Source organism: Ixodes scapularis, unplaced genomic scaffold, assembly GCF_016920785.2.
Source record: "Ixodes scapularis isolate PalLabHiFi unplaced genomic scaffold, ASM1692078v2 PGA_scaffold12__126_contigs__length_90152505, whole genome shotgun sequence".
Taxonomy (NCBI): domain Eukaryota; kingdom Metazoa; phylum Arthropoda; class Arachnida; order Ixodida; family Ixodidae; genus Ixodes; species Ixodes scapularis.
In genome coordinates, this window is record NW_024609838.1 from 74,195,501 (window position 1) to 74,220,293 (window position 24,793).

General features: G+C 48.8%; 1 protein-coding gene across 1 annotated transcript in view; it reads right to left on the reverse strand.

The window, feature by feature from the left end:
• Positions 1-320: 320 nt before the first annotated feature.
• Positions 321-24,793, reverse strand: part of LOC115324994 (neprilysin-1-like) — a 151,257-nt gene continuing 126,784 nt past the window's right edge. Inside the window, exons 17-20 of the mRNA XM_029985690.2 lie at positions 16,025-16,090; positions 15,843-15,929; positions 14,261-14,337; positions 321-420 (exon numbers count right to left, since the gene is read on the reverse strand). Of these exons, the coding sequence (XP_029841550.2) occupies positions 321-420; positions 14,261-14,337; positions 15,843-15,929; positions 16,025-16,090 (330 nt within the window). The remainder of the gene's footprint in view (positions 421-14,260; positions 14,338-15,842; positions 15,930-16,024; positions 16,091-24,793) is intronic.

Consider the following 24,793-nt stretch of genomic DNA (forward strand, 5'->3'; position numbering starts at 1 on the left):
GGCTGCTGACTGGCAGTCAGTGTCCCAAATTACGTAGCTTGATGGAATTTTCAATAGGGGACTATAATTAACAATAACCAAAAGTAGCAAAAAAATATTGAACAATATAGAAAAGCGTTTGAAGCAAAATGAGCCGCGTAATTCTATTGAGAAAAATCGGCCTGCAAAGTAACAATTACGCAAATTTATGCACTACGTGTTTTCTTAGTTTTTTACATACTTAAAGCTTTTATATCTATAGCGTCTATGAGAGATCCAAGGTTTAAATTGTGGAATTTTATTCAAATCGATTTTTATATTGAGTTGTTGCCTGCGTTTGGTCACCACATTGTGCACTTGTTTGTAATGTTCATAGTCGAGTTAGGACTGCAGGAGAACACACGTAAGAAATCTGGAGAATTTCCCATTGGAAGGTTCACCCTGGGGGAAAAAAAAGCAATTTAAACGGTAAATCTTTTGTAATGTCTGGATGGCTGATATATTAGAACTGTGCTTCACAGAAAAGTATGAGAGTATACTTATTAAAAAAATCAAGCCAGTAATTTTTGATCACAGAAAATATTCCAAAACAGAAAGCTTAAGGAACTGATTTATCTCATTGTACAAAAAGAAAAAAACACTTTCATTTCAAAAGGACATGATTTAAAGCAACAGCAGGTTTTCTGTTGGCTGAATACTATGTCAACAAAAAAAGTGTTACCTTCTTGTCGCCTACGCTGAAATGTAAACCGAACTCCAGTCATGGAAATTTTATATCATATCATTTCGTAGGTATTCACTCAGATTCACTTATCAATGATTGTGTTAATATGCTTTGACCATTTTCGTTTAACAATAAAATGAAGCACTTTTCCGGTAACTTAGGTTTAACACCCGTGGCACCGAGGTTGCGACCCCCATATTATAGGTAACTAAAATAATATAAAAGTTCATATACAAGAAAAAAAATCAGGCAAGAATACTGAACACAACGAGAACTAAGATGACTTCGTTGTGCACATTTTTATGCTCTATTATCATGGGAAGTATATTTTGTTTGTGTCAAGTTTTTTTTATTTTCCAACTCTCCAACGTTTGCTGTTAATCATAACTTCGCTTTGTACACCGTGTTTGGCCAACGGCACCGAAACTGTATTTATTGTTTAGCTAAGCTGACAGGGGTTGCTGAAGACACATGCTTGCGGTACTATCAGTCGAATGTCTTTTATCGTTCTCAGCTCACAATCTTTGTCACTTTGTCCGTGAATACCCCCGGATACCGTGATCACGGGGTGCAAGACGGACGGTTGATTGGTCTAACTAGCACGCCGATTCCAACGTCCTGCTGGGTTAGAGGTATAGGGGAGATGGTAAGGCCAGTTCCCTCAAATTTTAGCGCAATCACAGAACGATAAAGCACTGACACAGAGTGGATACAAGTGCTGCGTCGACGCGCTGCCGCCGCTCGCGTTTATCAGTGTTTCGGTTGACGCTCGGGGTCTAAATCATTGAGTTGATGCTGTCGCTGTGTGATTTTGATTCTTAATGAGGAGGCATTGAACAGGGATTAAGGATACTTAGTAGCAACTTGCTGCGGTAGTTTGGAATACTTGACGAGCGTTTATAGTGGCAGCAATGCTAAAAATGTTAGACATATATTGTCAAGATCGACGCGATTTATAATCCCACCCGCGAACCTTTTCTTCCTTTAAAGAAAATCTTTCATATAATATTGTAATTGTTTAGTGCATGTAATTAATTTTACATTAAAAAGGCAAACACATATTTTCCGCAAAAATTCTTGTGATTGCCATTGTGATGTTGAGAATCAACTTGTTCCGCCGAAGCGTTACGTTAGGGGTCAGATCCTGCGTGTATGGCGGCTTACTCTATGAATATTTTGCAACATTATTGTGGTCTGTGAGTTTCGTAGTATTTTTAACTATCTAGAAACTCTCAAGTCTGCTAGTGAGGCGTGTGTTTAGTGTATATGACCCATACATAAGGCTTGTAAAAGCAAGCCTACAGATACTGATTTTATTGTGACCCAGCAATAAGGATTTGTTGAGTTCCTCGTTAAGCTGTCGCAGTCACCCTCCCTAATGTAAGCTATAATACCGATATAAGCAAATCCAATTTAACTTTAGCGGGACGTCTGCAAGCAAGAACTCAAGAAAACGTTTGCCAGCCAACACCGAGACGAGAGGGCCGAAGACCTCCTTTGAAGAAGGAGTCAAGGCCTGGATGAGAGACACACCAGCTTCGTCTAGGATGCTCTGCGCCTGAACGCTCGCGCCGACCCTCAAGCCAGCAACAAAAAGAAGCTGAGGATCCTCATGTGAGGTGTGAAGGATGACATTTTCGTTGGTTTTGTTCGCAACCCTACTACTACCATCGAGTATTTTATCACAGAGGCCATAAACATAAAACGTGCCCTCCTCGCAAGAGCCAGCCACTGCCATCAAGACTCGAGCGTAGCTGCTTCCTCGCTATCGTGCTACGACATCTGTTTCAGCTTCACTGGCATCCGGGACACCATACGTGAAGTCGTCCAGGAAGAGCTGAAGAAGCTGCTGCCCGCTGCCACAGGCCCGGCACTACGTTCCATCGCCGAAGTAGTGTGAGAGGAGGTTCAGCGAGCCATCCAGCCTGAGGCTCCCGTCATTGTGGCCTCACCCGAAGAGCTATTGGTGACATACACAGCAGTAGCCCGTCGGCTACCGCCGGGTGCTCCCCTCAACCAGGCGCGACCTTGACGAGACGACCCTTCCAGGCAGTATCCCTGACGCCAGGAAGATCGAGCGCACGTGCGAGGTGAACCAGTTGTGCCAAGAAAGACCGATGTCTGGCGAATGGCTGACCGGCAACTTGTGTGCTTCCACTGCGTTGAAGCTGGCCACGTATTGCGACGATGTGCTTACCGTAAAAATGAACTTGGACGGTTCGCGGGAGACGCCTCGCGTCCGAGGACGAGGGTGTGCAACCGAGAGATATTAATTATTTCTCGCGCCGGGCAGCATACCCTGGCCAAGCTCCTCCCCGGGGATCCCGCTCGCCGTCCCCGCGCCGTCCCGTGTCACCTCCTTGTCGGTCCCGTCCAGAGAGCCTTTCGCCCGTTTCTCGCCGGGAAAACTGATTGTGGCAAAGCCCGGAGGTGGCGTTGCCGAGGACGACCGAAGGACGCCGGAACGCTCCAACTCTTCTGACTCCACGCATGGCAACGACGACGCTTTTGCAACCGTGCCCAACAACCTAGACGTTGTTATCGACGGCCGCGAAGCATCAGCACTTTTGGACATTGGGGCAGAACACTCAGACGACTTGAATGGGAGCGCTCTCCCGATGCGGAAGGTTATGACGCACTAAGGTGGACCACAAAGTCGAACCGCCGGAGGATACCGTCTCAAGCCCGTCTTAAAGTGCACTGCCCTGTTCGAGATTCATGGCGAGACGTGCCCTGTAAATTCGTCGTTCTACAGGACACTGCCAGAGGCGTCATTCTCGGCATGGACTTTCCGTGTTAATACGGCGCCGTCATCGACCGTGAACAGAATAAATTGACGCTGCGGACACCTCTTTCGCCTCCAGAGAAATTCCACACTCCCGAGTTTGAGTCGCTGCCAACCACGTGAACCTTTCGCCGCGATCAAGTGTTGTTGTACCCGTCATGACCGATGCAGCTACCTGTGGCGAAGGTGTTCGGCAAGACAACCTTCAATTGCTTCTGGGAAGAGGTGTTTGCGTCAGAAGAGGAGTAGCTGAACTTTCAAATGGGCGCACTGGGGCCCTCGTGATAAACTTCCGACAAGCAACGCCACACCTCACGAAAAAAACAGCTGTGGGCCACGTCGAGGAGCTCCGGAACCCCCCCCCCCCCCCCTGATATCGCCGCGATTACTAAAGAATCCTCGCCACTTCAGCAAGACTGTACATCGCCAGCGCTGCTCGGTAATGACCCTAAGCTTCCAGGCCCGAAGCGACGGCAGCGTATTAACCTCCTCTTCGAATAGAGCCACTGCTTTACGACGCCGGTGAAGGTACGCCACACCGCCGTTGCAAACCACCGCATCGTTACCAAGTACGACGCGCTCCCTGTGTATTGATCGCCGTATTGCGTCTTCGTAAAAAAAGAGAGGTAATCCAGGAGCCGGTTTATGAGATGCTGAACGACGGTATAATCCAGCATTCAAGCAGTTCGTGGGCCACTCCAGTCGTACTAGTTAAGAAGAAGGACGAAAAGCTTAGGTTCTGCTTGGTCTAGCGGAAACTGAAGGCGGCGATGAAGAAAGATGTCTACCCACTCCCCCACATCGAAGACACGCTAGACCGGCTACACCACTCTCTATACCTTTCATCGATGGACCTGGAGAGCGGCTATTGAAAGATCAAGTTTGAAGAACGGGACTGAGAGAAGACAGCTTTCGCCACGCCGGATGGACTGTAGGGGTTCAAGTTCTTCCGCTGGCTGGGAAGTTGCTGGCACCGTGCATAGCCCATCGGACTATGCACGGCGCCAGCAGCGTTTTAGCGTGTCATGGACACCGTACTAGCAGAACTGAATTGGCAGAGCTGCCTCGTCTAGCTGAACGATGTCGTAGTGTTTTCCGGCGACTTCGACAAGCACTTACGACGACTCCGAGCTATTCTCCAAGCCATACGCACCACTGGACTCTTTCTCAAGCCGTTGGAGTGTCGGTTCGCCTATGACAAACTGAAGTTCCTAGGTCAGGTGGTTAGTAACGAAGGCGTTTGCCCAGACCCAGAGAAGACTCGCGCCGTCGCGGCATTTCCAGCGCCTAAGGACGAGAGGGGTGTGCGAAGATTTTTTGGACCATGTGCCCACGCTCGGCGCTTCGTTAAAAATTCGTAAGGATTTCCGCACCGCTCAAAAACCCCAGGAAGGATGCCGAGAAGTTCAATTGGGCCGTGGAGCAGCAGCAGGCACTTGACGAGCTGAAGCGAAGGAATTGTGACAGAATGTTAAGTTGGGCTAGTTGGTTGTTCATGACTGGAAGGAAGCGCCGAAAGACAGGGACAAAAGCGCCACGTGTCGTCGTTACCTACTTCTTTTGTCCCTGTCTTTCGGCGCTTCCTTCCAGTCGTGAAGCGAAGGCTCCAGACTCATCCTGTTCTTGGACACTTCGATCAGGATACGGAAACCGAGATTCACAGGGACGCTAGAAACGCAGTATTGAAGCGATACTGGTTCAAGTGCAAGGAGCCACCGAGCGAGTTATCGCCTAAGGAAGTCGGACACTGTCCAAGGTGGAGATAATTTACTCCACGACTGAAAAAGAATGTCTTGCGGTCGTCTGGTCAATCACGATGTTGCGTCGGTACTTGTACGGGAGCCCGTTCCGCACAGTCAAGGACCACGACTTGCTCAGCTGGCTTGCGAACCTCAAGGACGACCCGTCAGGATGCCTCGCTGGATGGGGTCTCATATTACAAGCATTCAACATGACTTTGGCCTGCAAGTGAGGGGCAACCACAACGATGGCGACTACCTGTCAAGAGCCCCGTCGAAACGCCTTCCGGTAGCAGCGACGACGATGACGAGGAGTGCGTCATTGGCGCAGTGAATATTGCCGCGCGCGCAGCTGGACAAGTAGGCAGCGCGCGCGTGGCCTAACGGTTATCGCGCTTGCCTCCCACGCAGAAGGCCAGGGTTCGATTCCTGGCCGCGACTACACATTTTTGTTGACAGTGTAATTTGATGTTCTAGTGAATTCGAGAACCGTCTTGCTGATTCGAGGTTAGAATGTTTACACACCGAACCTTCTACGCCGAACGATTCAGAAACCCACGAGGGTACATAAGGGATTCCGCCAGGCGAGCGAATTCAGTTTTCGCCCCAGTGTTCGACTGTGCTGCTCCGCCGACTTCGACGCCCGCGACGCTCTGTTATTATCGTTGTACCCCTTTTATTTTTTCGGCACAAGTTCGCCACATTAAACGTTTATTTCTTCCTGTTTATTTCCTATTTTTTTGGTCACCACCCGTGACATTTTGGTGGAGGTGCGGGGTAGCGCATGCCCGTGCAGCGTTCCCCTCCCAGGGCCCGCAGTGCAAGCCCCATTCCGAGCCCGGTGAGAAGACCACCCGACGCGGAACCTGAAACTCGGACCAGTCGCCGCACCCAAGGTCTACACCCGGAATACGGACTTCTGCCACCCAGGACCAAACAGCTAACGAAGCCGACGATGGACGGCCAGCAGTCACAGACCCCGGCCGCTCCTGCCTTCATCTACCTACCTGTCGCACCCCGGACTCCGACGCCATTCCACGGGGACGCCCACGAAGACGTCGAGGACTGGCTTCAACAATACGAGCGGGTGGCCCAGCACAACCGATGGACGGAGGACCAGCGCCTGCAGAACCTTTACTTCGCGCTCGAAGGAACGGCCAGGCACTGGTTCGAGAATCGGGAGACATCATTGATCTCGTGGACCACCTGCAAGAATGAGTTGAGGCGAACTTTCACTAACCAGTATCGACGGGAGAGGGCCGAGGACCTTCTTCGAATGAGAACCCAGGGCGCAAACGAGACCATCACCAGCTTCGTCGAGGATGTCCTGCGCCTGGTCACTCGCGCCGACCCTGAAGCCACCGACGAAAAGAAGTTGCGGATCCTGATGCGAGGCGTACGAGATGACATCTTCGGAGGCCTCGTCCGCAACCCGCCGACCACCGTCGAGACGTTTGTAACAGAGGCGACCAACATTGAACGGGCCCTGCAAGCACGAGCCGCTCACTTTCATCGAGCCCCTGCCGTCGCTGCACCCACGCCGTCAAGCTGCGCCCTCAGCCCCAATATTCCAGGGATCCGAGAAATAGTCCGGGACATCGTCCGTGAAGAACTGAAGAAGCTGATACCTGCCACCGAACGTCCAGCTTCACTCTCGATCGGCGAGATCGTTCGAGAAGAGGTCCAGCAAGCGCTCCAGCCAGACGTTCTCGCCGACGCCGCACCGGAACCACCAGCTGTGACCTATGCTGCCGTTGTTCGTCGTCCGCAGCCTCCTATTGCTCGGCAGTACCCATCTGCACCCCAACGAGAAGTCTCTTCGCCGCAGTACGCGCCGCGCCAAGAGCAGCGTGGACTTCGAAAGACCGACGTGTGGCGCACGGATGACGGACGCCCGGTGTGCTTCCACTGCGGGGAGGCTGACCACGTTTACCGGAGGTGCCCCTACCGCCAGCTCGGCCTGAGAGGATTCGCTCCAAACGACCGTCGACCTCGTTTTGGACAACGACCAAGGGACATCGAGGAATACCTCCGTCGCCCTCCGTCACCAGCGCCCACCGCACCACGAGGTTCCCGTTCTCCATCCCCCCGACGTTCCGCGTCGCCTTTCCTTCGGTCGCGCCGTGACAGCCTGTCCCCCCTATCTCGTCGGGAAAACTAAGCGCGGAAACGCCTGGAGGTGCTGTTGCCGAAGACGACCCGAGTAAAGAGCCTCCAAGAACGCCGGAGCGCTCCCACTCTCCCGACGGCACGCATCGCTACGACGCCCCTGCAACGGTGTCCAACAACCTAAACGTCGTCATCGACGGCCACGACGCATCGGCACTCGTGGACCCCGGAGCAGACTACTCAGTCTTGAGTGGGAGGCTCTCCCGCCGCCTTCGAAAAGTCATGACGCCGTGGGAAGGACCCCAAATACGAACCGCCGGAGGACATCTCATCACACCAGTCGGAAGATGCACTGCTCGCGTCGAGATCCACGGTGAAACGTGCCCTGTCAAGTTCGTCGTTCTGCAAGACTGTTCGAGGGACGTTATCCTCGGAATGGACTTCCTCTGCGAGTATGGCGCCGTCATCGACCTTGGAACAAACCGGCTGACGCTACGAAAACCTGCTCCACCAGCGGAGGAACCCCAAGCGACGTCACCCACGGTCCGAGTCCTCGCAAACCACGCAAACCTACCACCGCGGTCGAGTGTTTTCGTACTTGTCGGGATCGATGGAGCTTCCTGTGGCGAAGTTCTTCTCGAGGGAAGCCTCCAATTGCTCCTGGGAAGAGGCATAGGCGTCGCAAGGGGAGTAGCTGAACTTCGGGACTGTGGCCCTCATGACGAACTTCTGAAACGAAACGCAACACCTCACGAAAGGTGCAGCCGTGGGCCACGTCGAAAAACTCCGAAACCCCGCCGAAATCACCGCAATTACTGACGAATCCTCGCCGCCCCAGCAAGACCGTACGTCGCCAGCGCAGCTCGACATTGACCCTAAGCTTCCGGACCCTAAACGGCGTCAGCTGGCTAACCTCCTCGCCGAATACCGCGACTGCTTTGCGACGTCGTCGAAGGTGAGCCAGACCGCGGTTCCCAAGCACCGCATCGTTACCGAGGACGACGCGCGCCCTGTGCATCGATCGCCGTACAGAGTCTCCGCTAAGGAAAGGGAGGTGATCCATCAGCAATTTCAAGAGATGCTGAATGACGACATAATCCAACCTTCAAGCAGTCCATGGGCCTCTCCAGTCGTGCTGGTTAAGAAGAAGGACGGAACTCTTCGGTTCTGCGTGGACTACCGGCAGCTCAACACGGTTACGAAGAAAGACGTCTACCCACTCCCCCGCATCGACGACACTCTAGACCGGCTGCGCCACTCTCGATACTTTTCATCGATGGACCTGAAGAGCGGCTACTGGCAAATCGAGGTCGACGAACGGGACCGAGAGAAGACAGCCTTCGTCACGCCGGATGGACTGTACGAGTTCAAGGTGATGCCCTTCGGACTATGCACGGCGCCAGCAACTTTCCAGCGTGTCATGGACACCGTACTGGAAGGGCTGAAGTGGCAGAGTTGTCTCGTCTACCTTGACGACGTCGTAGTATTTTCAGCTGACTTCGACGAGCACTTGATACGACTCCGAGCTGTTCTTCAAGCCATTCAGACCGCCGGACTCACACTCAAGCCGTCAAAGTGCCGGTTCGCCTATGACGAACTGAAGTTCCTTGGCCACGTGGTTAGTAACGAAGGCGTCCGCCCAGACCCCGAGAAGACTCGCGCCGTCGCGGCATTTCCAGCGCCGACAGATAAGAAGGCCGTGCGAAGATTCCTTGGACTTTGTGCCTATTATCGACGCTTCGTTCGGTATTTCGCAAGGATTTCCGCACCACTTACGAATCTCACGAAGGACGCCGAGAAGTTCGAATGGGCCGAGGAGCAACAGCAGGCATTCGACGAACTGAAACGACGACTCCAGACTCCTCCTGTGCTTGGACATTTCGACCAGGATGCGGAAACAGAAATTCACACGGACGCAAGTAACGCGGGACTGGGCGCAGTACTAGTTCAAGTGCAAGAAGGCATCGAGCGAGTCATCGCCTACGCAAGTCGGACATTGTCCAAGGCGGAGAAAAATTACTCCACAACTGAGAAAGAATGCCTTGCGGTCGTCTGGGCAATAACGAAGTTTCGTCCGTACTTGTACGGGAGCCCGTTCCGTGTAGTCACGGACCACCACTCGCTCTGCTGGCTTGCGAAGCTGAAGGACCCGTCAGGACGCCTCGCTCGATGGAGTCTTCGACTACAAGAGTTCAACATGACAGTGGTCTATAAGTCAGGCCGCAAGCACTGCGACGCCGACTGCCTGTCCAGAGCCCCCGTCGAAACCCCTTCCGGCTGCAGCGACGACAATGACGACGAGTGCTTCCTAGGAGCAGTGAACACCGACGATATGGCACGACGTCAACGGGACGATCCTGAGCTGCGCGCATTAATCGAGCACCTGGAAGGGGGCAGGAGTACCGTGCCACGTGTCTTCTCACGAATACTGCCGACCTTCGCCATCCGGCAAGGTGTACTCTACAAAGAGAACTTCGGCAACAACAACACACCGTGGTTGCTGGTAATCCCGAGTGACCTTCGAGAGGAGATCTTCCAAGCCTGCCACGACGACCCGACATCCGGACACCTTGGTTACAGCCGGACACTGGCCCGTATTCGTGAAAAGTATTACTGGCCGAAGCTCCCCAAGACTGTCCACCTATACACACGATCATGCCACGAGTGCCAGCGACGCAAGAAACCGCCGACGAGGCCGGCCGGTCTTCTGCAGCCCATTTCTCCTCCAACTACACCCTTCCAGCAGATCGCAATGGATCTACTTGGTCCTTTTCCGCCTTCGACGTCGGGGAACCGCTGGATCATCGTCGCCACAGATTATCTCACGCGGTACGCCGAAACGAAAGCTCTTCCTTCAGGGACTGCTGTGGAAGTCGCCATGTTTTTCATCGAGTCCATCGTCCTCCGGCACGGCGCTCCCGAAGTTCTGATTACAGATCGCGGATCTTCGTTCATGGCCCAGCTGACGCAAGAGATCCTTCGTCTCAGTGGCACCGGCCATCGTCGAACCACTGCATACCACCCGCAGACCAACGGGCTGACCGAGCGACTCATCAAGACAATCGCCGATATGATCTCTATGTACGTCGACGTAGAGCACAAGACGTGGGACGAGGTGTTGCCCTACGTCACGTTCGCCTACAATACGGCGGTTCAGGAGACCACTGGATTCACCCCTTTCCAGCTTGTACATGGTCGGAAGGTAACGACCATGCTGGACGCAATGCTGCCCCATGAGCCATCTGACAATGAGAGCGACGACGCCCAGGCGGTTGCTCAACGCGCCGAAGAAGTCCGCCAGCTCGCCCGACTCATGATTCAAGACCAGCAACGCGTCGACGCGGGCCGCTACAACCTTCGTCGCAGGGACGTTCACTTCCAGCCCGGAGACAGGGTGTGGGTGTGGACGCCCATCCGTCGCCGCGGCCTCAGTGAGAAACTGCTGAAACGGTACTTTGGACAATACAAGGTACTTCGTCGCCTCGGCGAGCTGAACTACGAGGTGATGCCCGACGGAACAAGAACATCATCACGCCGCCCACCACGACCTGAAGTCGTCCGCGTCGTGCGCCTGAAGCCGTACTACGCTCGATAGCACTGTGGATCTTATGTGTTTCAAGTGACTCTTTAGTTTGCCGTTCTTTTTATGTGCTTTATTTTGTTTTGGGTTGCATCGGGACGATGCACTTTTTAAAGGGGGGAGTAATGCCGCGCGCGCAGCTGGACAAGAAGGCAGCGCGCGGGTGGCCTAACGGTTATCGCGCTTGCCTCCCACGCAGAAGGCCAGGGTTCGATTCCTGGCCGCGACTACACATTTTTGTTGACAGTGTAATTTGATGTTCTAGTGAATTCGAGAACCGTCTTGCTGATTCGAGGTTAGAATGTTCTACACACCGAATCTTCTACGCCGAACGATTCAAAAACCCACGAGGGTACATAAGGGATTCCGCCAGGCGAGCGAATTCAGTTTTCGCCCCAGCGTTCGACTGTGCTGCTCCGCCGACTTCGACGCCCGCGACGCTCTGTTATTATCGCTGTACCCCTTTTATTTTTTCGGCACAAGTTCGCCACATTAAACGTTTATTTCTTCCTGTTTATTTCCTATTTTTTTGGCCACCACCCGTGACAATATCGATGACATGGTACGACGTCAACGAGACGATCCTGAACAGAGCGCACTAATACAGCATATAGAAGGGTAAGGGAGTACCATGCCACGCAGTTTCTCACGAGCCCTGTCGACATTCGCATTCGAAAAAGTGTACTCCACGAGGAGAACTTCGGGTACAACAAGTCGCCGTGGATACTGGTAATTTAGACCGATCTTCGAGAGAATATCTTTCAAGCCTGCTACGACGACCCGAAGTCCGGACACCTTGGTTACAGACGGATATTTGCCCGTATTCGTGAAAAGCATTACTGCCTCCCTGTTCCCAAAACCGTCCACCTCTACACACGAACATGGTACGAGTGCCAGCGACGTAGGAAACCGCCGACGAAGGCGGCAGATCTGCCGCCAGTCAATTTCTCCACCAACTGCACCGTTCCAACAGATCGGAGCGAATCTGCTTCGTCGTTTTCTGCAGTCAACCCTGGGAAACCGTTGGATAATCGTAACCATTGATTATCTAACACGATACCCCGAGACAAACGGCCTTCCGTCGGGGACTGCTGTGGAACTCGCCTAGTTTTTCGTCGACTCTGTCGTCCTACGACATTGCGCTCCTCAAGTCCTTGCTACAGTTCGGGGATCATCGCTCATGGTGCAGCTGACGCAATAAATTCTTCAGCTCAGCCACACTAGCCATTGTCGCACCACGGCCTACCACCCGCAGACCAACGAGCTAACGGAGCGGCTTAACAAAACAGTCACATGATCTCCTTGTCCATCGACGTAGAGCGCAAGACGTGAGAGGATTTGTTACCCTACGTCACGTTCGCCTACAGCGCTGCTCTCCAAGAAACCACCGGAGGTATACATCTAAAGCTGGTACATGGTCGGAAAGTAACGACAATGCTCTGCGCTATGCTGCCCTACGAGTCATCTAACGATGGGAGCGGCGACGCTCAGGTTGTAGTGCAACGGACCGAAGAATTCTCCAGCTCGCCGGACTCCAGATTTAAGACCAGCAACGTGTCGATGCTGGCCGCCACAGCGTTCGTCGTTGCGACGTCCACTTTCAGCGCGGAGACAAGGTGTGGGTGTGGACACCTATTCGCCACCGCTGTCTCAACAAGAAGCTGTTAACACGCTACTTCGTACCCTACAAAGTGCTTCGCCGATTCAGGGATTTAAACAACGGGTTGATACCAGACGGAACATTGACTACGTCATGTCGCCGTGCAGGACTGGAACTCGTCCACGTCGTGCCTTTCAAGCTGTACTACGGTCGATAGGACTATGAATTGCATTCTTGTCCTACGATCGATAGGGCCGTGTTTCACAAGCTTCCGTAGTGCGCCATTATTTTTGTTTGTATTGCTGTTTTATTTCCTGGCACGTCGCATCGGGACGATGCGCTTTTAAAAGGGGGGAGTAATGCCACGCTCGCGGCCGAACGAGCCCGTACGTGGCCGAATGGTTTCCGCGCTTGGCTATCGCTCGGAGGCTCCAGATTCCAGTACAGGGACCGGACTCGTCTTTTATTTATTCTCTCAACTTGACAATCTCGTAAGTTCAACACCCTTGTCATCTGATATAGTTACGAATGTTCTTCGTGCCTATCGTTCTGAGCCGAATGTTCCAGAAACCCATGCTGGTACAAAAGATGCTCTGCGTGGCGGTCCGGAGTCAGTGTCACTATTGCGATCGTTCGTGCTACTCCGCCGGCCTTTGACATCTGCGACGCTAATTCCTTTTATGTTTTTTTTTGTTTTTTTTGGCACAAGCTTGCTAAATTAAATGTTCAGTTTCTGTACATGTGTCACCTCGTAATCTGTTATTCGTGAGAATTGTAGCCATACAGAAGGCTAATAAAAGCAAGCATTGAGATACAGATATTATTTTGGCTAAGCAATGAGGATTCATTGAGGCCCCTGTTAAGCTGTCATTCATAACTTCTAAATTAAGCTATATACAGATAGAATCAAACACAATTAAAAGAAAGGGATTTGGTAAAGTGGCTAGTTTGTCGTGTTGGTGATGATTGAAAATGGTTAAAATTGCGAACAAATAGACAGGAACAGTGAAGAAAGAAGAAAGAAGAGACAAGCGCTTGTGTCTTCTCTCTTCCCTCTTTACTATTCCTTTTCATTTGTGCGCAATTTTAACCGTGTTCAAAAAGGATTTGTTTGAGTACGTTATGCAAATTGCATGTTCAAAGCACAGATGTTTCGAAAATTGACAAAGCATAACTACATGAACCCTGCTTGGGAAGCGGCTGAAAAGTGAACATTTCCCAAAGGACAAAGTATGCGATTTTGTGAAACATCGGCTGTACTATACCTAGGAGTGTATTTTCTAATAAACATATATAAGAATAACTGTACACTAAGAAATACAAAATTTACGGGTGTCCCTCTACTATGTCTGAAGCATAAAGCCTCTGCAATGACGTTCAAGCAAAACTGACTTCAAACATCAAGGGATAGGGATTATTGAGCGGTGGAGCTCGTGAGCGAACATACTGGAAAACCACGGAGCCGAGGAGACGCCAAAAATGATAAAACAATCAAGAGATGGTTTGGTGCTTGTTACACCTTCTTGCGTCCCCTTGTCGCCGGGGTTTTTCAGTGTGTTCAAACTTCCAATATGTCTTGTTTTACATCTTCCCGTTTGTGAAAAACGTCATTCGTACGATGAAGAAAACTGAATAAACTTTAGCAAATGCAAGGGAGAATGTCGTGTCATTACAGTGCTCGTTATAGTGACATATGGAATTATTTTTGAGAATCTCGTTTCAACTCCAACAAACATTCACTCACCGATACTTGCCAGGGCTGTGGGGGTCATATTGTACATCATATCGCAGCCTTTCTTCCCTAATATTATGACACCAGACCTAAAAAAAAGGCAAAAAATATAGACTTTTACAAGTCCTTGTAACGCCGTATTACAGCTCAGCTTTTGAGGAGGAGGAGGAAAGGGTACGGAAGGGAGTGTATGCACCTCCTCCTCCCCCTCCGTGCCTCCCCTCTCCCTGGCCTTCTGCCATCTTAGTTAGCGGGAAGTCTCTCGCTAAATTTTCCGCTAAATATTGCGGACAAATTTAGAAAAAACGTTTTCCCGCTGAATCTGGCGGGGGAATTGAATGGGTGTTGAGGTCACGTGACGTGAATTTCCCCGCTAAATTTAGTGATGAAATATTTCCGCTAAGTTTAACGGGAAAAATTTCCCACTAAACTTAGCGGGGAAACTGAATTGATGATAAGGTGTCGAGTCGTAAATTTCCCCGCTAAATTTTTAGGCAATATTTCGCAAGGAAATTTAGCGGGAAATTTTCCCACAATGCAACGCGCGCAATTACGCCGACGCCGACGCTGATGCCGACGCTGACGCCGACGCGAACTCCGACGCCGACGCTGAAGCCGACGCCGACACCGACGCCGACGGAAACGCCGCTCAAACCGGAAGCGGGCGCCTAAGAGTTGTGCTCTGAAACGTAGCGAAAAACATACTGCTAATCGAAGGGTATCTTCTTCAATATATTGCGATTATTTACAGTTTTTGTTGCCTGTGAAATTTACTTTTCACTCCCGCATTTCAATGAGGAAGAATGCTTGTATTGCATCTGGTATAAATTTGTTCTAGAAGGTATACTAAACAATTCACATGAAGAAATGAGCTGTATGTTTACTACATCACATCGTCTGTGTCATCGGTATGTGTTTAATGTTTTTATACACCAGCAGATATAGTACTCTAAAAAAAAATTGTACTTGCATTAAAAAGCTATAATGAAAAGTATATATTTGGTTTATATTGGGAGTTAACTGATACTATATTGAAATATACTTTGTACGCGATAGTGGCCAAACTAGGTAAGCACCGCGGCAGAGTTTAACAGACTATTAAACGAAAAGTACACTTAATATGTGCTAAACGTGTTATTGGGTGCTTGGAGTATTTCGCAATCTACTTGTTATATACTTGAAGTTTCGTTGGTGTATTGCTCTTTGCCAAAAAGGACATGACAAAAGGTAGCTCTGGCAGATAGCTGTTCAGGAGCAGCCTGACGAAGGACCCAAATCCCCATGCAGTTTGTAACAGCATTCTTACAGATATATCCTTAATTATGAAACGAAACAGAGTGTGTAAGAATCTTTGGCCTTCATATGGAAGCATGAAATGGTTTCTCTTGCGGTAGATTATGTTGTTTTTTTTTTCTTTCGAGATAACTGTAATGCAAGAAGTGTTGCTAAAAGTCACGTTCTTCCAAGGAGTGGGTTACAGTTTTTGAAATGTACAACTGGATCTGGCACCAAATTAGGTCGGCGAGATTAATATTATCGAGATTTGTTAAATATTACTTGCTGAATGTATGAAGAATATCAAAATAAAACTTACCATAGCATTTGAAAGGAAAAACAGCTGGTCTCCTGTTAAGTTTAACCCGGGAAGCACCTGGTCAGTGTCATTGAACTTTCTGAATGCCTTAAAGTAAATGAGAGCAAGAGTCGCTAAATTAATGTTAAGCAAGATATATTGACTGCACAACAATGCTTTATTTAACTCCTCTCAGTTCTTACCAGATACGCTGCTCTTAGGCCAAAATTGTCGGCAATATTTTCACCCTGAGTATTTATTCCGTTTAGCTGAAAAGAAAAAAACAACAAATATGCGTTACTTTATTGGAAAGAACGTAAAATATTATAAATAACCGCTCATACTTCCAGAAACAGAATGCACATATCTCCATAACTTCAATCTAATCGCTTTACTTCGAAAGTGTGAGTGCTGAACAACGATGGATAGGATGCACATAAGATGACTAACGCAGCGATTTACCCGCAAGTTTAGTGGTTCACTTTGTCATACTATAATAAATGGTATGGGAATTGAAGGAAGGCATGAGCTACAGGTGGGGAGTCAAGAAGCACTGGAACATAGATTAACTGCTTTATTAAATATATTGCCGCGCGCGCATCTGGCCAAGTATTCAACGCGCGCGCGGCCTAACGGTTATCGTACTTGGCTCCCACGCGAAAAGCCAGGGTTTGATTCCTGGGAGCGGCGCATCTTTTTGTTTATTCCTGCAGACTAGTATTCTGGTAAATTCGAGAATCCTGTTGGGCTTGTTTGAGGTCTGAATGTGTTCTACGCGTCGAACTTTCTGCGCCGATTATTCCAAAACCCCACGCATGTAGAAAAGGGGCTCCGCGTGGCGAGCCACAGTCAGTTTCGCCCCAGCGATCGACTGTGCTGTCACGCCGACTTCAACGCCCGCGACGATCTACTTTCTTCCGTTCCCTTTTTATTTTTGGGCACCAGTTCGCGCCATTAAACGTTCAGTTTCTTCAGTTATTATCGCCTCATCACTTGTCATTCGTGACAATACCATCGAACTTTCAGTATCTTCTATTTATAATAACGTCACCTCTCTTTCTCTCTTTATATATATATATATCTCAAAACTCTCTTATACATTGAGTATGGTGATCTATGTTCACATCGCTAATGAACTAGACTGTATCAAACATGTGCTGGACGAGATTTGGGAATTGCGAGGTAGTGGTGCGAAGAACACAATCTTGTGAAAATTTCACCACGTTTTACGAGACAAAGAGCTCGGCATACAAACTATCTGGACGTGTGAAGCATTTTTTCAGAACTCTTGCTCCAAGAACGTTAATTATTCAGTTGTTTTCAGGTAAATGAGAATATTTTTCACCGTGTTTAACTAGTCGAAGATTTTGTATATTGAAACGGTTCATCTGAGCGGTGATGTAACCATGCGGGTTGGAATGTAATCTCAAGAGAGAGAGGGAGAAAGAAATCAGTTTCCCTCATAGTTTACGTACCACTAAAAATAGGCTTTTCGGAACATTTGGCCTTGAGGCACTGACATTTTTCCTGTGCTTAAAACGTGCGCGGTATTATAAAATATTATTACCAAGTGTACTTCCTCCTGGATTTTTTTAGTTCAAGTAACTTTCTGCATATAGTTTCTTATATTAATGGCCACACGCATCTACCTGAATCAAGCTCTGGCTTCTGCCACAAAGCAATAGTTCAGTGCGGCACAGGTAGCGTTTTTTATTCTCTTGGAGTAACGAGGAATTTGACCTCGGGTCTCACAAGATTTTGTTCGCTATTGTAGTTTACTGTCCTAAGACACTAATTGCTGAAGGATTTTATATTTCTAAAAACGGGTGGCGAATTTTACCATATGGCAACACTTTTGCTTACAAACTTCAGTGATTTTGCTTGTCCTTTTCTTTTTTTTAAACGGATTATAATTTAACAATGCGAATGCTTTGATATCAGCGAGCACAAGATCTGCCAGACCATGCAGACCACTCATTGCGCCCTCTTGTTAGTTCAGGTTACTACTTGCCTCTAGTCTATGGCCCTCATCCCTTTGCCCGGTGTTTACAGTACAACTTTGAATCACGATCACTTCAGTCTTTGCGATGTGGCGTATCGACACCGAAATGACACCACTTATCAGCCGGGTAACCTACTATTGAAAAATTCCCTTAAAACAACTCGAGTGCCGTCAACGGCAACGGCAGCGGCTTCGACGACACTGTCTGCAAATGCCCTTATATACGGCTGTCATCGCCGTCAAGCCTTGAGTGAGCACGGGATCTGCGAGGCCATGCAGACTACTCAGTGCGCCTGTTTGTTCGATCAGGCTGGTTCAAATCTCGTGTTTAACGCGAAAAAAAAAGCAATTTGTGCTTACTGGTGTCTCCGTGCTGACATGTGTTTTGTAAAACTATGTGTGACTGTGCTATATGGTGGGCCTCCTTCATAAGGTTTCGGGTGACGTTGAGTCCAATCCCGGTCCGATGAGTGAAGCTGAACTTTAAAAAAAATAGTGAAATGCATGATATACTAAAAGTAGTCTGTGAACGCTTTCTTGTAAACGCTGAGACTTAGTTGGGAACAGTGACGTCACTTAATGAAGTCAAACAAAGCCAATAGTCAATAAAAACCGCCATAACTGATGTTAAAGAGAGAATGGCTGAGGTCCAAACTAAAACTTCTGCCGTGACGATGCTTAACGAAGAGGTTTGCATGACACGAAGTTTGATTGAAGTTCATCAAAAAAGTTAGCTGGGATCTACGTACACCTAAAAGATCGTTCTCCTCGTGATAATTTAGTTTTCTACAGGATTGCTGATACAGTTTCTGAAACCCGGTCACAAACAAACATTACGGTATTAAACTTCCCGTACGAAAATGTCAGATTCAGGCCGGAAGGAGAAACGCCGGTTCCGCCTAGGCCCAAAATTGGGGCACCAGTTTGTATCCAGCCTGGAACCGCGCATTTCCAGCCCCAATTTTAAACCCAGGCGGTGCACCGCCGGAATTCCCGCTGCGCTCACCACTGGACTCTACAAAATAATTTCGTGTTATGCCCTTAGCCGCTACAACATAGAGATCGTCGCGATTTCAGATCCAGGCGGATTGGGTCGGAAATCGCGACGATATCTCGCTTGTAACGGCTAAGGGCATCGCACGAAAGACTTTTGTAGAGTCCAGTGATGAGCGCAGCGGTAATTCTGGCGGCGCACACGGTCGTCCAGGCGTCGTCGCGTCGTCCTTAAACACAGTGCACGGAACACACACACAGCACGCACGAGCACAGTACCCAGTGTTGAGTGCATCGGGAAGTTTCGGCGGGCAAGTGGTATCCGATTTGTCCAAGTATCGTCACCAAGCACACCAGCGCATCCAGATGCCGAGCCAAACTGCAATGGGTCGGCCGCTTCGCACTATATAAAGATTGAAAGCCGAGGTCAGTGGGTATCCATCCAGGGAAACGATAGGCGCGTCAGTATCCGTGCGCCCGCAGCGCGAACGTCGCCGCCGGCCGGCAATCCGACGGGAGCGGAGAAGAACCAAAACTCTCGAAGCGGTGCCGCTGACTGCAACAGACAATGAATGCAAGGCGCCCGTCGTCACCAAACACGGTGCACGGAACACACACACACACAGCACGCACAAGCACAGTATTCAGTGTTGGAGTGCATCGGGAAGTTCCGGCGGGCAAGCGGTATCCCAGTTGTCCAAGTATCGTCACCAAGCACACCAGCGCCAAGCGCATCCAGATGCCGAGCGAAAGTGCAAGGGGTCGGCAGCTTCACACTAAATAAAGATTCAAAGCCGAGGTCAGTGGGTACCCATCTAGGGAACGATGGGCGCGTCAGTATCCGTGCGCCCGCAGCGCGAACGTCGCTGCTGGTCGACCGCCGACAGACAGCCCGACGAGAGCGAAAAACTAACTAAACTCTCAAAGACAAAGCCAAACGCGCGCGCGGAGAACGCCCGCTCGCAGCGCCCGCGTAGCGGATGCGCCTGTCCCGAACACACGTGACCTGCGAGAGACCGCGGAACTTATCCGCCGACCGTTTTTCAGAAAGCCGTAAAATGCTTCGCGTGCCTTCTATCGTTTTGCAACTTGTTTATTTAGTGTTTTTCGATGATGCTGAGCAATTTTCTAATTTAAACCATTCCCTTAAACACATTATTAAAAAGTTAATTACACAAAAATAATTAACAAATTAAATAATTCGGAGTTTAATACTTTTCCTAAATGGGCCCCTAGCCCATAACCAAAAAGCCACAAGCCTTTTTTCGTTGAAATACGTAGTTTTCGCAGGAGCGATTTGGCCTGCGTTCTCTGAAACACCCTGTACATAAACATATGCATCGACCAACTTTTTTTTTTTTCGTTTTGAGAGGGCGGTAATATTAGGTATATTGTGGTTTCACGTGGCGTACCTCTGCTTTGAAATCTCACCATAATCCGTGTTGGCAGTGGTGTCCGTCAATCGTATGCTGCTTTACGAGCAGACGCCGCAAAGGTCGAGTTTTGCTTCTCAGTCGAGTTGCTTCTGCTTTTGTTGATCGACCGTGCTTGCCAGAGTAGGCTCCGATTTAAGGAATCGCCGGCCGGCATTGTGTTTCAGTCCTCTTCGCCTTCATGAAATATTGCCAGCATTTATTTTCGTGATACATACAGCCGTCATTGAATTGGTTTCTTTTGGATTGATTTGGCATGGCTTTGCTTGGTTTGGTTTGGAGTGGTTTGAGGGCTTGGGGTCGTCTCCGTGTGTCTCTTTGTCGCGCTCTCGGTCAGGTAGGGCGCGCCACTTTTTACTTGGCAAGCAGCCTCATTCTTGGCCCGCAGTTCTATAATGGGCAATCAGTTCATCGAACAAGGTTTCATTGAGAGACTGTTTCATCGGCAGATCATTTCTTCGACATTTGTTTCATTCATGTGTCATCCGCAGATCGTTCCTTCGATATTCTATGCTCGACAGCGCTCGCTACATTCGTCGACACATTTTTTTTTTTACTCAGACGTCTAGACGACATTTCCATCGTAAACCGGAGACACGGAAAACTAAAAAAAAGAAACGGACAAAACAACAACAAGTCTGAAACACAGCTTCTTGTTTATTTGAACACCTCCGCTCTTATATATACACCACAACCCTCCTCTCCAAAGGTCGAAACACCTCCCCTCCACTCAATCAACGACATCTCAAGCTGAACCAATGACACATGCTACATCCCTTCCTCTCATACCAACCAAAACTGACCCAGACGACCTCCTTTCAAATCCATGATAACAGGCACTCAAACAACAAAACCTGCTAACGTTGAAAACACCCCCCCCCCAAAAAAAAAAAAAAAAAAAAAAACAAATTCGGAAACGACCAGCTACAGCCGATAACAGACAGGGAGTTAACGTTGAAACCCCCTCCAAAAAAATGAAAAAGATTAGAGACATAGAAAGCGTTTCAGTTCACTACCGAAAGCCAAGGACGGTGTGCTGACACAATTACCACGCGCCAAAATACACAGTCTCCCTCACAACTCTCCTACCATTTTCTTTCTCTTATGCAATACCTGGGCATACCCCCGCTCAGGCTGACAGTGATTGCAGTCTACAACATGTTTAGCTATTTCTGAATGCTGCGCCTTGTCTTTTACCTCCCTTTATGTTCTAGCAACCTTTCATTCAAACAGCGACCAGTTTGCCCTACATAAGACAATCCACACCGCAGCGGAATGTCGTATACCACTCCTACCTGACAAGTTAGATCATTGTTTTGGTGCTTATTAGGCAACCCTGACGATCACCCGAAAAGGGGGTTAAGCTTTCCAATTTATGTTGTGCCTTGAAAACTAAATTTACTCCGAACCTCTTGGCCACTGACTTCAAATTGTGAGATATTCCATGATAGTAAGGCACACAGACCACATTTTTCACAACCGGTTTTTCTACAGGAGCCGAACTGAACTTTCTTAACACCTTGAGCATAACGCTAGAAATCACATCCTGGTGATGGCCCGCTTCCAAAAGACGCAACTTCATCAATAAAAAGTTTTTATTGATGAATCAATCAGGAAGGTCTCAAGGATAGTGGATCAGACTTTTTCGAGGGATAAGGTATCCTGTAAGATGTTCAGGGATGTAAAGAAGGACCTAGAACAGAAAGAGCTTACGTTACTTTAGACGGACAAATCAGGGAGGTTTGCTGTCCTTGGGAATGGCATGTTTAGAGCAAAGGCAGCTGAAGCGGTTGATAAACTTTTTAAGCCGTATGTTGGGGAGCTCAAGAAAGCGAAAAAGAATGTGGTAGCTGTACTTAAGGAGTGTTACTTTCAGACGGTGGTAAAGAGGTTAGGGGAGGCTTCACAGGCTACCTTAAGACTGAAATTTTTGTTGAAGGACCACAAGGCTGGCTTTCCGTTGAGAGTAGTTGTGAACGAAAATGGTGCTTGGCAGAGGGTGTTGTCGGTTTTTATACAAAAGTGTCTATCCGGAGTGGAGGTCGATAGCCCGTTATCACTGAGAAACTCTGAGCAATTAATAGAAATACTGAATCCCCATCACGGGAGAAGCTTCGAAGTAATAACTTTAGACACCAGGGATCTTTATTATTCTATGAACAAGTCGGAGCTGTTGAGGAGGGTCAGGAGGTGGTGTGACAACCATCTAGTAAAATTTCAGTCTACCTCTGGAATTGATGTGGAGAGCTTTATGAGCATTCTGGAGTTTTATTTGGGGTCCACTGTTATAGACTTTGAAGGTGCTCTCTTTATCCAAAAAGAGGGAGTGTGTATCGGGTCTTCAATTGCGCCACTATTATCAGAGATTTTTTTAAACGAAATGGATGTTTATGTCGACGCGTTTGTGCGGTCTTTGCCGAGTGGAGCTGTTGTAGTTCGTCGCTATGTAGACGACATCTTGATTTGTTCTTTTGAGGAAGGGTTAGCAGGGACAGTGAAGAAGTGTATAATAGAAAAGTGCCACGATTTGACGTTCACGGAGGGAAGTACTCTTCAGGGCAAGATTCAGTATCTAGACCTCCTACTACACACACAAAAGGGCTTGTGCTGGAGGTTTGGTAAGGAATCGGCAAAACCCTTGTTGGCTGCTGAGAGCTGTCACTCGAAGTTAGTCAAGAGGGGTGTAATTGCATCTGTGGTAGATAACGCGTGTAAAAAGTCATGTGTACATCACGTTGGAGAGGCAATAGGGTTGCAAAAGTTGCGTCTTTTGGAAGCGGGCCATCACCGGGATGTGATTTCTAGCGTTCTGCTCAAGGTGTTAAGAAAGTTCAGTTTGGCTCCTGTAGAAAAACCGGTTGTGAAAAATGTGGTCTGTGTGCCTTACTATCATGGAATATCTCACAATTTGAAGTCAGTGGCCAAGAGGTTCGGAGTAAATTTAGTTTTCAAGGCACAACATAAATTGGAAAGCTTAACCCCCTTTTCGGGTGATCGTCAGGGTTGCCTAATAAGCACCAAAACCCTAATCTAACTTGTCAGGTAGGAGTGGTATACGACATTCCCTTGCGGTGTGGATTGTCTTATGTAGGGCAAACTGGTCGCTGTTTGAATGAAAGGTTGCTAAAACATAAAAGGGCGGTAAAAGACAAGGCGCAGCATTCAGAAATAGCTAAACATGTCGTAGACTGCAATCACTGTCAGCCTGAGTGGGGGGATACCCAGGTATTGCATAAAGAGAAAGAAAATGGTAGGAGAGTTGTGAGGGAGACTTTGTGCATTTTGGCGCGTGGTAATTGTGTCAGCACACCGTCGTTGGCTTTCGGTAGTGAACTGAAACGCGTTCTATGTCTCTAATGTTTTTTTTTTCTTTTTTGGAGGGGGTTTGAACGTTAACTCCCTCTCTGTTATCGGCTGTAGCTAATCGTTTCCGAATTTTTTTTTTTTTTGACGGGGGGGGGGGGTGTTTTAAACGTTAGCAGGGTTTGTTGTTTGAGTGCCTGTTATCATGGATTTGAAAGGAGGTCGTGTGGGTCAGTTTTGGTTGGTATGAAAGGAAGGGATGTAGCATGTGTCATTGGTTCAGCTTGAGATGTCGTTGATGGAGTGGAGAGGAGGTGTTTCGACCTTTGGAGAGGAGGGTTGTGGTGTATATATAAGAGCGGAGGTGTTCAAATAAACAAGAAGCTGTGTTTGAGACTTGTTATTTTGTCCGTTTTTTTTAGTTTTCCGTGTCTCCGGTTTACGATGGAAGTTCTTCACCAGCTCGCCTGTGCTTTTACCCTTTCTTCGTAGACGACATTTCTCTTTCTCTCTCTTTCATCGACGCGGCGTTGGCTTCTTGACGTTTCGCGCTCTTCTCGTGTCACAACGCGCTACGGTGTCCGCTACGCACAGCGCCCAGGGGGTGCAAGCGCAAATGGTCCTCACTCTTTGTACGCAGTGCGCTGTGCGCTTACGTTGCTGGAATGGTGCGCGCAACTTGGCGGCCTTTTGGATACGTTTGGCCGTCGGAGCGCGTGCTCACACTCTCTAGCGGATATTTGTTTACGTAAGGAGCGTGCCCTATAAAGCTGAGGCCCGGCGCTCGGCTGCCAGACGGTTAGACGTAATTGTTGCTTTCTGTCGTGCTTTTGGCTGCGTGTACACTCGAAGCTCGCGTGACGCGCAATCGTTCTAGACGTTTTCTAAAAGGGGTTTCTCGGCGCAGTAGTGGCCTAGTATACTGCTCATTTTTTTATATAATCATCTGAGACTTATTTTTTATTCAGTAATGCACGTGAAATACCAAAACTAACGTTTTGCATTCTAGTCTACCATGTGTTCCGACATATGTAGTGATGTAGAGGTTAACCTGTCGGTTTTAGTAGTCTTTAAAAGTCAATGAACGAGGTATTTACATTGCTGCAGCTTGTAAAGTCGGAGCTGACGGAGATCCATCCTCTATGTCATTGTCTTTGCTATTGGACAACTGACCGATTCTAAGTGCTCGAGCTCTCGCTGGAAGCGTAATCCTCTTTGTATAGTATACAACAGTGCTCCTC